This window comes from Cervus canadensis, chromosome 7 (genome assembly GCF_019320065.1).
Source record: "Cervus canadensis isolate Bull #8, Minnesota chromosome 7, ASM1932006v1, whole genome shotgun sequence".
Classification (NCBI taxonomy): Eukaryota; Metazoa; Chordata; class Mammalia; order Artiodactyla; family Cervidae; genus Cervus; species Cervus canadensis.
Window position 1 is genome coordinate 14738398 of NC_057392.1, and position 13026 is coordinate 14751423.

Genomic DNA, 13026 nt, shown 5'->3' on the forward strand with positions numbered 1-13026 from the left:
TAACAGCTTGACTCCTCCTTGAATACTGTATGAAAAATAAATGAGATGCTGTGTCTGGAAATATAGATGTGCTGAAATATTAATGAAGGGATTTAGGAATGATCAGGTACGTCAATGTAGCTGTCTGTATGAGATACTGGAAATGTGAGGCAAATTCTGTGTTTACTACCACTACTAAATCTATCTTAGAAATAAAAATATAAGGTCTTTAAAGCGAAAAATTAAACTAGAATAGATATCATTAACAAAGCAGTCAATTCCCTTTATTTTTAAAATTTTATGTACACATATGAATGATCTGTATAATGTACATTCAATATAGAAAGCTTTATATATTTGATAATGTATAGAACATTTCACAATTACACTAATCTCTTACATAACATCTTGACATCTGTTTTTAAATTTTTTTGCACAAGCTTCTTTTTCATTCAATTTGGTAAAGCCAGTTATATATATCAACGTATACTGTGAGCTCTCAGGAGGTTAAATGATTGAGGAGAGGATACCAGTGAACAGGTGCAAGGACAAAACCCAAAAGTGTTCAACAATGGGAGAACAGCCAGGCAGACTTGAGGCAGGAGAGGGAAATGCCCTTCTGGGGGCTGAGTGACTTTGATTTCCCAATCTCTGTAGACTGTAGTTCAACCCCACAGTCACACTAATTCGAAAAAACATTATAAAAACTAGGAAGAAAGCTTTGTCTTTTTGATTCACAGTCTTGTAAACAGATATAAAGGAACAAAATGTGCTTACATACATCAAGAAAAAAAATTCTTGTGTACCCACTTAGGTTGATCCACAGAGTGCTTTCTTGTAACGTGATACAATTAGAATCACTGAATTTTTTCCTAAATAAAAATATATTTATAGAAAAAGGAATAACACTGTCATGAAACCAGGAGAAAGGCAGTTAAGTTTTCTTCAATGGATCAGCTGGAGGAATGTGGACAGGGCACTGGCCTTTCAGCGTTTATTGTCTCTCATGAAAGTTTCACGTCTGATAGCCAAGATCACCTGCCTCATGGTCTACAGGAGGCGGCAAGTTGGACATGACTGATGAGGATGTCCCTGCAGTAAGGTAGCCAGCAACTCCAGGTCCTGCAAGAGAAAAAATGGAAACCTTCTAAAGAGCAGTCATGTGAGAACATGGACCTTTATGAAAATGTGAGAACCAGGTCAAGCATTCCATCACAAGGACCTGATGCAATCTATTAGGATTATCTAAGCATACAACAAAATCTTAACAAACACCTGCAACACCATTTTCATGGTTTGCCGTTACTATATGACAAAGTTAAAAATCGTTTCAAAATTTATGCTAGACAGTAACACTGGTGAGGAAACATGGAAAAATTTTCCCTTCTCACATCTGGGAAGTTCGATTTAAAAAAAAATCCTGGGCACTGAAGGATATAGCTAATGTCAAATGAGAAAAAAAAATGGGAAAGAAACTCTGTACTTGAGTTAGCCCATTCAAAAGTCATACTTGATGAAATTCACAACAAAAACACATCCATTTATATTTGTTAAACCTATTTTCATTTGGTGCAAAAAAATGCTACTGTAACAAATAACACCAAATGAACAAGGGTCTCTGAGGAAAGATAAGGCAAACTCTGGACACCTAGTCATAGGTCAAAACATGAATGCTGTGGAAAAGGTATCAGTATTTTAGTTTTATATGTCTTGACTCTTAAGTCTCTAGTGCACAAAAATGCCATTATCCCAGCATTTATCAAGATGTGTCCTATGAGCATATAATGGCTTTAGCCTTCTAGTTTAACTTAAAACAATGCAGGGACATTTAATTACACCTCAGAATCATTGCATAACTGTACAAAGTATTTGTAAAACACACTGTACTATAGCATAATACTACATATTGAGCAACATTTTTAGCTGAAATCATAGGAAACAAAGCAAACAGCTAGGGAACACTGAAGGGTTAGGACTAGAAAGGCAGAGGAAGTGGCATGCATTTAGCAAAATGGTTCTCTACCTGCTTCAGAGAGCTACACAGAAGTTAGCAAGCTGCCTGGCAGAGCGGATCTAGAGTCCGCTCCTGAGGTGAAGGGGGCTGCTGCCAGTGAGAAGGGAAGGAGAGACACCTGAGGGGAAAAAAGAAATATAAGCAGCGAGGGAAGCTGTAAGGAAGTGCAAACAGCAGGGCAGGTTGAGAGGCTAAGGTGTAATAGGGACTGAAGTAGGACAAAAGGGGAACAATATAGATTCTTTTTTTTTTAACCTCTTGAGCATTTGTACTGAGGATATGAAGAAAGCAGACACTGTAACATGTGGTTACACGCAGCCAGAGACAACTCAGCCTGCATGAACTGCCACATGCCACCTGGAATGCCCAGGCACCTGGAACTTTGAACTTAGAAAACTTACGGATTTTCTGTTTTTTAAGGCATGGTGGGCTTACATCTATCAATTAATCAGGACACCAGGCCTTACCTAGACTGCTCAGGAGAGACAGTAGGGAGGACAGGAGACACACCCCCTTGACAGGCAGTTCAGAGCTACAGTGCCACACCATTATATTACTTCCTGCCAACCTTCCACTCTGGACCCTAGGCAGCAGCAAGACTGTTAGGGAATAAACCCTTAAGAATAACCCCCTGAACACTCCAGATTGGTGTAGTCCCTAAGCACTTCTGATTGTGGGCTCAATTTTGTTCATATCAAACGAACTGATTATGAGACCAAATCACGAGTACTGAATATAGAAAATGGACTAAGATGTACTTCTCAGACTACATGCTGAGGCACCCTGGGGCAAATTCAGGGATACCACTGAATATTTTGAATCTGGAGACACAGTGACATCTGTTGGATACCGTACGACTACTCTCAAGTTGTTTGAATGTAACTACTTAATAAAATTGATGACTGTTTCTTTTGGTCTAGGGATAAAGAAAAAAAATCACTAAGCTATGAAGACACTGTGAACTGAGAAAGTCTGGGAACCTCTGGGCTAAAATATAAACTGTGAATGATGGACCCTGAAGGATTATCCAGGGGAGATCAAATTCTAGTGTCTTTAGGAAAGACAGGTCAATTCCTGATATTTCTTTAAATGGAGTCTGAGATGCTCTCTCTCACATCTCTGGCCTCTTCCAGACATGTCTGGTTTCTAGGGGCAGGAAGCTACAGTCTGCTAGGATGGGGCAATGTGTTCTCCAGAGACATGTGGGAGGAAAGAGGAGGGCCTGCCAGAAATGGGGTACATGGCACACAGTGTAAGGCTGCTGGACTTAAGAGAGAAGAGAAAAGATAAAAGTCAACAAAGAATCGCACAGAGCGGAATTGGCCACCACAGTAGAGTAGTGAAAGGAGCGTGGGCTTTGGTGAAAATGAACATGGGATTTTCAGCGGGGAAAATTTAAAAAAAAAAAGGAAGCCCTGCCTCAGCAGCAGTGTCCTACTATAAACTGACAGTGACCTTAGGAAATCTTTCCTAACATGGTTCCCACTGTGTAGTCTTGGACACATATAAAGACAAAAACAAAACGTGATAAAAAACCCAACTGTGCAAAGATCTAATGAACTAGTCTGATGAGAGGCCCAAGAAACACTCGCTCTCCCTTTGATGACCTTAGGAAGCCAAGTTAACTATCCTACCTGTCTCTAATTAAGTAGAATAATTAAGTGTACAGTACAAAGTTCTTCATCTCCAATTCCAGCTCCTAAAAGCATCTTTGCCTGGGCCTGTTTCTCTTCCTTTCCCTGTTCTTTCTTTCTCTGCTGATTTTCTAGGTGAGGAAATTTGAGGATTTTCACTGTTGAAATGCTTGTCAGCACCAAGCTCTTCTAGAACCCAAGAGATGGTTAAGTAACGCAGGGCCCCGGACAGTGAGCAGATACAGCTTACCCACACCATGGGTAAAGTTCCACTGAGGCACTTTTAATGAACATTTATCATAAAACATAACAATATGCCAGGCTAGGGAGTCAGTCTCGTCTCAACTTATCAACACTGAGTAATCTGGCCTAGAATATTTTAATTTTTATTCCAAACTCTGAGCATGTGATTGAGTGACATTTCCTCAGCAGCCAGGAAGAAAATCATAAATGTATTTTTGGTTATTCCAATCTTATTTTGAAATAGTAATTAACTTTATCTCTATCTCCTAAATAAAGTCCACATATCAGAAGAAAGGGATGGCGATGACTTGTGTTCTCACAGTACCTTATTTTATTTGCAAACTGATTAGAGAGGGGCTTGATACAATCTGAATCTTCTCAAGACTGAAGGCAGGATGCAGTAAATTTAAAATTCCAATTCAATACAGCATTGTATACACCCCATGGAGTTTCACATAAGGAGATCTTATCATTATTAGAAGTACTTGCCCCTTTTAGCAAACAATGACATGCAACACATCAACAAAAAAGTTCAAACACAAAAAATAATTGGCAACCCGAGCAATAAATACACGTCAGTACAACCGGCAGTACTTTCACAACAAAAGAACATACAGCTTGATGACGCACTGGGAACTGGACAGCTTGGGGGCCAACACAGTTCAGAACTAGTCCAGATTGTCCTATCTTGACTGATGTGACTGCAGGCTTCAGCAATGACCTTCACAATAGACACAGTAACCCCAGGCCCTTTCCAGGATGGGATTTATACCACCCTCCACTTTGATGGTTTTACTAGAATTTCTGCGCCTTGAGCAGGACCAAGGATGTGAAAAAATTCATAAACCCAAGACTTTCTCCTTTGCTAACCTTCATTCTCGACAGCTCATCAAAGCTGCATCTCACAACTCATTCAGAAGCCACCCCAAGGATCCCAGTAAAAAGAAAGGCAAGACAGAAATCTTTTTAATCCCTGTATTTTTTCTATATTATTAGGAAATCCGGGTGGGGCTGAGGACCCAATGATTTCGAAAGAAACTCTAGGTCTCTAAAGATAAATCCCTCTCTCTTGTGTATTTTAACCACAGACGACTTGACCCACAACTGTTAGTACATCAAGGACCATCTGCAGTCTTTTATTCCATCCAGTAAGGTCAATAGAAAAGGTCAGTCTTCATTCCAATCCCAAAGAAAGGCAATGCCAAAGAATGCTCAAACTACCACACAATTGCACTCATCTCACACGCTAGTAAAGTAATGCTCAAAATTCTCCAAGCCAGGCTTCAGCAATACATGAACCGTGAACGTCCAGATGTTCAAGCTGGTTTTAGAAAAGGCAGAGGAACCAGAGATCAAACTGCCAACATTCACTGGATCATAGAAAAAGTAAGAGAGTTCCAGAAAAACGTATATTTCTGCTTTATTGACTATACCAAAGCCTTTGACTGTGTGGATCACAATAAACTGTGGAAAATTCTGAAAGAGATGGGCATACCAGACCATCTGACCTGCCTCTTGAGAAACCTATATGCAGGTCAGGAAGCAACAGTTAGAACTGGACATGGCACAACAGACTGGTTCCAAATAGGAAAAGGAGTACGTCAAGGCTGTATATTGTCACCCTGCTTATTTAACTTATATGCAGAGTACATCATGAGAAAGGCTGGGCTAGATGAAGCACAAGCTGGAATCAAGATTGCCGGGAGAAATATCAATAATCTCAGATATGCAGATGACACCACCCTTATGGCAGAAAGTGAAGAGGAACTAAAAAGCCTCTTGATGAAAGTGAAAGAGGAGAGTGAAAAAACTGGCTTAAAGCTCAACATTCAGAAAACTGAGATCATGGCATCTGGTCCCATCACTTCATGGGAAATAGATGGGGAAACAGTGGAAACAGTGTCAGATTTTATTTTTGGGGGCTCCAAAATCACTGCAGATGGTGATTGCAGCCATGAAATTAAAAGATGCTTACTCCTTGGAAGGAAAGTTATAACCAACCTAGACAGCATATTAAAAAGCAGAGACATTACTTTGCAAGCAAAGGTTCATCTAGTCAAGGCTATGGTTTTTCCAGTGGTCATGTATGGATGTGAGAGTTGGACTGTGAAGAAAGCTGAGTGCCGAAGAATTGATGCTTTTGAACTGTGGTGTTGGAGAAGACTCTTGAGAGTCCCTTGGACTGCAAGGAGATCCAACCATTCCACCCAGGAGATCAGTCCTGGGTGTTCATTGGAAGGACTGATGCTGAAGCTGAAACGCCAATACTTTGGCCACCTCATGCGAAGAGTTGATTCATTGGAAAAGACCCTGATGCTGGGAGGGATTGGGAGCAGGAGGAGAACGGGACAACAGAGGATGAGATGGCTAGATGGCATCACTGACATGATGGACATGAGTTTGAGTATACTCCGAGAGTTGGTGATGGGCAGGGAGGTCTGGCATGCTGCAATTCATGGGTCCGCAAAGAGTCGGACACGACTGAGCGACTGAACTGAACTGAACTGAAGGTCAATGGATGTGAAGGTCACTCAAGGACAAAAGAATTAGATGATACCTTCCTAGGGATGCTTATAATCTACACATCTCCCTAGTCTTCAAGTAAAATTTTAAGTAATCTTACTCTGAGCTAGAAAAAAATAAGGCAGATTTTCCAATCATACAATTCTTACATACAAAAAAGGTGGTATTGTATAAACTTTCTGGGGAGAATTTAAAGAGGTAAAGTTCTTGGTGTGTCTATGAGAACATACTCCTACTTAGAAGCTACAGCTTGAAAGACTTGGAAGAGACTAAGATCATATTCTAGGTACTTCTCTCCATAGTCAACATAGGGCAGGTGATGGGAAAGTCAGAAGGGAAACCCGTGGTACTCTACTCTTATGTATACACATGACTGGCAGTCACAGCACCACATGTTTGTAAATTCAACAGCTCTGATTATAAATTTTAGTGGATTAATATTAAAGAGGTTACAGTGGAGAAAAAGGCAGTAATGTCACAATCATTTCTAAAATTAAAACCATGCAAAATTTCTCCAAAGTCCCTATTTTTGATTATTCAAGATCTAGTCTTCAGGATTTATAAAGTTCTATACTAGCGATAAGGATTATTAAAACAATCACACTGGTATGAGAAATACTGGGTAGTAATTTTTTTTCTTAATTTACCTACATCATCTCTGGGTAAAGGAGGTTGCAGGGCTGACATTTTAAAAAATACACTATAATTTCAGGCAATGGCAAGAACCACTTAATATTCCTACGGTTAATTTCAAACTAAAAACTTTAATACCAAAGACTATATTTCATTTTTCAGCATTTAGTAGTTTAATGCTACGACCTTCTTTTTAAACAGAAGTCAATATGAAAATGAGTATCTCAGAATTATTATGTTAAAATAAGTGTGCCAAATGGACAAATATCTGGAGCTTCTTTTGACCCCAAGGCAGCAAAATATCCTTTCCTTTATGACACCCATATATTTCCTCCCATGAGAATACAAACCTTAAATATTTAATAAAATTACAGATTAATCACTGGTAACTTAGAAGAAAAAATATTTGACATGTGAGTGTGCACAGCTGGAACTTCAATCTACTAATCTGACAGAATGGAATGATACTATCATGTTTCTGATACTGATAATTCTGAGTAAATACTTCTCCACTCTTTATTTACATGTTCAAGATAAACATTTTAATACAGCCATACCCAAAATATAAAGTATGACATCCTGGATTAACTGGGTTAAAAACTGAGCAGAGTCTGCTTTGCAGTCAGCATACATTCAATACCGCAACAGTCCATATGTTTTCTGGGCTAGAATCAGGGGTCCACTGCATGTCCATGACATCTCCAAGATGGGTAGTTATTATAGTAATCTAGGAAAACTCTCTAAATGCCGTTTTCAGTCTAGACAGGGCAAAAGGAAGGTCCATATGGCTACTGCCATATGTCTTAGGAAAGAGAATTGGGTGTGCTTTGCTTTACCTGTGAGGTATCCTGCTGTTTGTGACTCAGAAATAAACAAATCATGTTTCTGATCTTTGAAGGCACTCCAGACTGAAGAACGAGACAGGATTTCATTCACCTAGGGAAGTAAAACAAACTCTTTGAACGTAAACAAACTGGATGTTGGTAGATTAGATTAAAAAGAAAAAGCAAATTTCCAAGACAATCAAAAGAGGCCAACTCAGGAAAGGTCCAAAGATGAACCAAGACCTCACATTCATCAAACACTCTATACCAGGCATATCTCATTAAACCACACCCAAAGAAATGCCTAAATCAGTCTTCCCTCTAAACTTGGACTCGACTATTTGGACTTATTGGTTTGTATGTAATTTGGGCAGTAAGATATTCATGTGACAGTAACAACTGGCTGACTGTGGTGTGGGCTCATGAAGTATTTCTGAGGAAGCGGTTTGGGGACAAGATATTGCAAAATTCAAGCTAAAACTTAAAGCACTCATTCAAACTATGGATGTGACCTGTTAGAAGTACACTGACATCTTAGGAATCAGTGAACTAAAATGGACAGGACGGGGTGAATTTAATTCATATGACCATTATATCTACTACTGTGGGCAAGAATCCCCTAAAAGAAATCCTCAGAGTCAACAAGAGTCTGAAATGCAGTACTTGGGTGCAATTTCAACAACAGAATGATCCTGGTTCGTTTCCAAGGCAAAATATTTAACATCACAGTAATCTATGTTCCAACTGCTGATGCCAAAGAAGCTGAAGCTGAGTGGTTCTACGAAGACCTAGAATACTTCCTAGAACTACTAATAACACCAAAAAAAGATGTCCTTTTCATCATAAGGGATTGGAATGCAAAAGTAGGAAGTCAAGAGATACCTGGAATAACAGGGAAGTTTGGCCTTGGGGTACAAAATGAAGTAGGGCAAAGGCTAACAGTTTTGTCAAGAGAACATGCTGGTCACAACAAACATGCTTTTCCAATAACTCAAGAGATGACTCTACACATGGACATCACTAGATGGTCAATACCAAAATCAGAATGATTATGTTCTTTGCAACCAAGGATGGAGATGCTCTATACAGTCAGCTAAAACAAGACCTAGAACTGACTGTGCTTCAAAGTATCAGCTCCTTATTGCAAAATTCAGGCTGAAATTGAGGAAAACCACTAAGCTATTCAGGGTGCCTGAAGAATTATGAATGGAAGTTTATAACATTGTACAGGAGGCAGTGACCAAAACCATCCCAAAGAAAAAGAAATCCAAGAAGGCAAAATGGTTGTTGGATGAAGCTTCACAAGTAGCTGAGGAAAGGAGAGAAGTGAAAGGCAAAGGAGGAAGGGAAAGATATGTACAACTGAATGCAGGGTTCCAGAGAATAGCAACAAGAGATAAGAAGGCCTTCTTCAATGAACAATGCAAAGAAATAGAGGAGAAAAAATAGAATGGGAAAGACTAGAGATCTCTTCAAGAAAATTGGATATATCAAGGGAATATTTCATGCAAGGATGGGCAAAATAAAGGACAGAAACAGTAAGGATCTAACAGAAGCAGAAGAGATTAAGAAGAGGTGGCAAGAATACATAGGAGAACCAAACAAAAAAAGGTTTTGATGACCCGTATAAGCACGATGGTGTGGTCACTCACCTAGAGCCAGACATCCAGAAGCATGAAGTCGAGTGGGCCTTAGGAAGCATTACTATGAACAGTTAATGGAGGTGACTGAACTCCAGTTGAGTTATTTAAAATCCTAAAGGATAATGCTATTTTAAAAAGTGTTTTAAAGTGCTGAACTCAGTACGTCTGCAAATTTGGAAAACTCAGCCATGGCCACAGGGATGGAAAAAGTCAGTTTTTATCCCAATCCCAAAGAAGGGCAAAGCCAAAGAATGTTCAAACTACTGTACAACTGTGCTCATTTCACATGCTAGCAAGGTAATGCTCAAAATCCTTCAAGCTAGGATTCAGCAGTATGTGAACCAAGAATTTCCAGATGTACAAGCTGGGTTTAGAAAAGGCAGAGGTATCACAGATCAATTTGCCAACACCCATTGGATCACAGAAAAAGCAAGAGAATTAAAAAAAAAACGACTTCTGCTTCATTGACTACATGAAAGTCTTTTGACTATGTAGATCAAACTGTATAGATCAAACAAACTGGAAAATTCTTAAGAGATGGGAGTACCAGATCACTGTTCCTGTCTCCTGAGAAACCTGTATATGGGTCAAGAAGCAACAGTTAGAACCAGACATGGAACAACTGGCTGGTTCCAAATTGGGAAAGGAGTATGTCAAGTCTGTATATTGTCACCCGGCTTATTTAACTTATATGCAAAGTACATCATGTGAAATGCCAGGCTGGATGAATCACAAGCTGGAATCAAGATTGTTGGGAGAAATATCAACAACCTCAGAAATGCAGATGATACCACTCTAACGGCAGAAAACAAACAGGAACTAAAGAGCCTCTCAATGAGAGTGAAAAAGCTGGCTTGAAACTAACCACCCAGAAAACAAAGATCATGGCATCCAGTCCTATCACTTCATGGCAAACAGAAGGGGAAAAAGTGGAAGCAGTGACAGATTTAGGCTCTAAAATCACTGCAGATGGTGATTACAGATATGAAATTAAAAGATGCTTACTCCCTGAAAGAAAAACAATGACAAACCTAGACAGCATATTAAGAAGCAGGGACATTACTTTGCCAACAAAGGTCCATCTAGTCAAAGCTATGGTTTTTCCAGTAGTTATGTATGGATGTGAGAGTTGGATCATGAAGAAGGCAGAGCGCTAAAGAATTGATGCTTTTGAACTGTGGTGGAGAAGATTCTAGAGAGTTGCTTGGACACAGGGAGATCAAACCAGTCAATCTTAAAGGAAATCCACCTTGAATACTCATTAGAAGGACTGATGCTGAAGCTGAAGCTCCAATGCTTTCACCACCTGATGTGAAGAGCCGACTCACTGGAAAAGACTGATGCTGGGAGAGACTGAGGGCAGGAGGAGAAGGGGTGGGAACAAAGGATGAGATGGTTGGATGGCATCACTGACTCAATGGACATGAGTTTGAGCAAACGCCAGGAAATAGTGCAGGACAGAGAAACATGGTGTGCTGCAGTCCATCCAGCTGCAGAGTCGGACAAGACTTAGTGACTGAACAACAAAGAACTATCTAGACAGTATCAGTATATCACATATAAAATGTGCAGTATAAACGACTTGTGTGTAAATGTGGACTAAGAGGCAAGACATGCTTCTTTCTGGGAAAAAGGTAAAGAAAAAAACAAAACCTAGGAAATTCCAACGTAGAGGGTATCTTTCACATGTCAAGGTTCAGATCAAATATTTATGGAGCACGCAAAACATGGCTTCCACGGTGGACACAAAGATGAGAGACATTCTCTGCCCCTGAAGTGCCCACAGTCCAGGCAGGGAGACAGATGGTGCCAGATAACATAAGGGGAAGCATTAAAGTAGACGTACACATGGGGACCATGAGAGTCCAAGAGACTGTCGCAACCATGGAGCGAAGCAGTGGTCAAAGTGATTTGCTGTGAGTGTGCTCAAGCTCCTACTTCGGAAAGTACTGTAATTCTTTCCTTCCCTTGTGAGTGGAAGGTGGTTATCAAGAGTTGCTCTGTTAATTCTCATTAACAGGAATCCAGTGGCAAGTTGAGGGGAGCATGACGGGGGGCACGCGGTACACAGGAATGCCTTTGCTTGGCATTCAGAACACCCATAGGTAAGTTTAATAAACAGACAGTTAATGACTATAATAGCACATGCCATCTCTCTTCTTTATTTTCACCCCAAACAGCTCAAATGATAAGTCTGCTAGAAGGGAAAATGGCATTAAAAAATGCTTCTTTAGTTGGAACATACAAACACAGTGGATTCACTAAAGGAAAGCTTTAAGTCAGTTTAAACCTACAGAAGAACATTAGTAAACAGAAATAGTCCAAATACCTATGAATGGATAAATGGGTAAACATGGCATATGCATACAATGGAACATTATTCAGCCTTAAAAAGGATTTAAGTGTTGAAATACACTGTAATACAGTTGAACCCTGAAAACATGCTAAGAGACAGAAGCCAGACACAGGTCACATACTCTATGATTCTACTTATGTGAAATGTCCAGAATTCCTAGAAAATAAGAGTGGTGACTGCCAGAAGCTGAGGGAAAGAAGAAATGGGAAATAACTACTTAATAACTATTTTTGGGAACCAGGTAGGTGGTGGTTATACAACCTTTTTTTTTTTTTTAATTTATTTTTGGCTGTGCTCATATGCACTGCTGCACGTGGGCTTTCTCTAGCTGTGGAGAACAGCGGCTACTCTCTAGTTGTGGTGTGCAGGCTTCTCACTGCAGTGGCTTCTCTGGTGTTCAGGTTTCACCTTGTGCTCTAGGGTGTGGGGTTCTCAATAGTTGTGGTGAACGGCCTTAGTTGTCCCGAGCCATGTGGGATTCTCCACATGTGGGATCAGGGATCAAAGCTGCAACCCCTGCATTGGCAGGTGGATTTTTAACCACTGGACCACCAGGGAAGCCCCACAACATTGTTAATGTACTAAGTATCAGTGAATTTTTCAGTTTAAAAGGGCTAATTTTACGTTATGTGAATTTCACTTCAATTGAAAAAAAAAAAACAAAAGCATTACTAAATGGACTATATAATAACACTGAATAAGGAACGCCTCAGAAGCAATATTAAGGATAAAACCAATGAGGAAAAGAAAACTACTGGATTGGTTTGAACTGGGCGTGCACACGCAGCTGAAACAACTGTAGAGTGGAGTGTTACTCTCTCAGTCACGTCGGACTCTTTGCCATGCCATGGACTGTAGTCCCCCAGGCTCATAAGTTGATGGAATTCTCCAGGCAAGAATACTGGAGTGGGTAGCCATCCCCTTCTCCAGGGGATCTTCCTGACCCAGGGACTGAAACTGGGTCTCCTGAATTGCAGGTGGATTCTTCACTGTCTGAGCCACCAGGGAAGCCCAGCTGATACACATTAATAGACACCTAAGTTACAACAAGAGAGACTTTGTTGGGCTAATAGCCAACACTTTGCAAGTACTAATGAAGGAGATGAAACTAAAATGATATTCTGTATCTTTTTAAAGGTATTATGGTAGAGTCAGTGAATGGTTATCACTATACCAC

General features: G+C 40.0%; 1 protein-coding gene across 2 annotated transcripts in view; it reads right to left on the reverse strand.

The window, feature by feature from the left end:
• Positions 1-238: 238 nt before the first annotated feature.
• The window catches only part of DNAJC13 (DnaJ heat shock protein family (Hsp40) member C13), a 152751-nt gene continuing 139963 nt past the window's right edge, over positions 239-13026 (reverse strand). The window contains exons 55-57 of one of the 2 annotated variants that reach the window (XR_006270511.1): positions 7863-7962; positions 2003-2111; positions 239-1101 (exon numbers count right to left, since the gene is read on the reverse strand). Coding sequence is in view for 1 of the 2 variants with exons in the window: in XM_043474402.1 (XP_043330337.1) it covers positions 995-1101; positions 7863-7962 (207 nt within the window). In the remaining variant the exon portion in view is untranslated. The remainder of the gene's footprint in view (positions 1102-2002; positions 2112-7862; positions 7963-13026) is intronic. The other variant, XM_043474402.1, reaches the window with a different exon arrangement.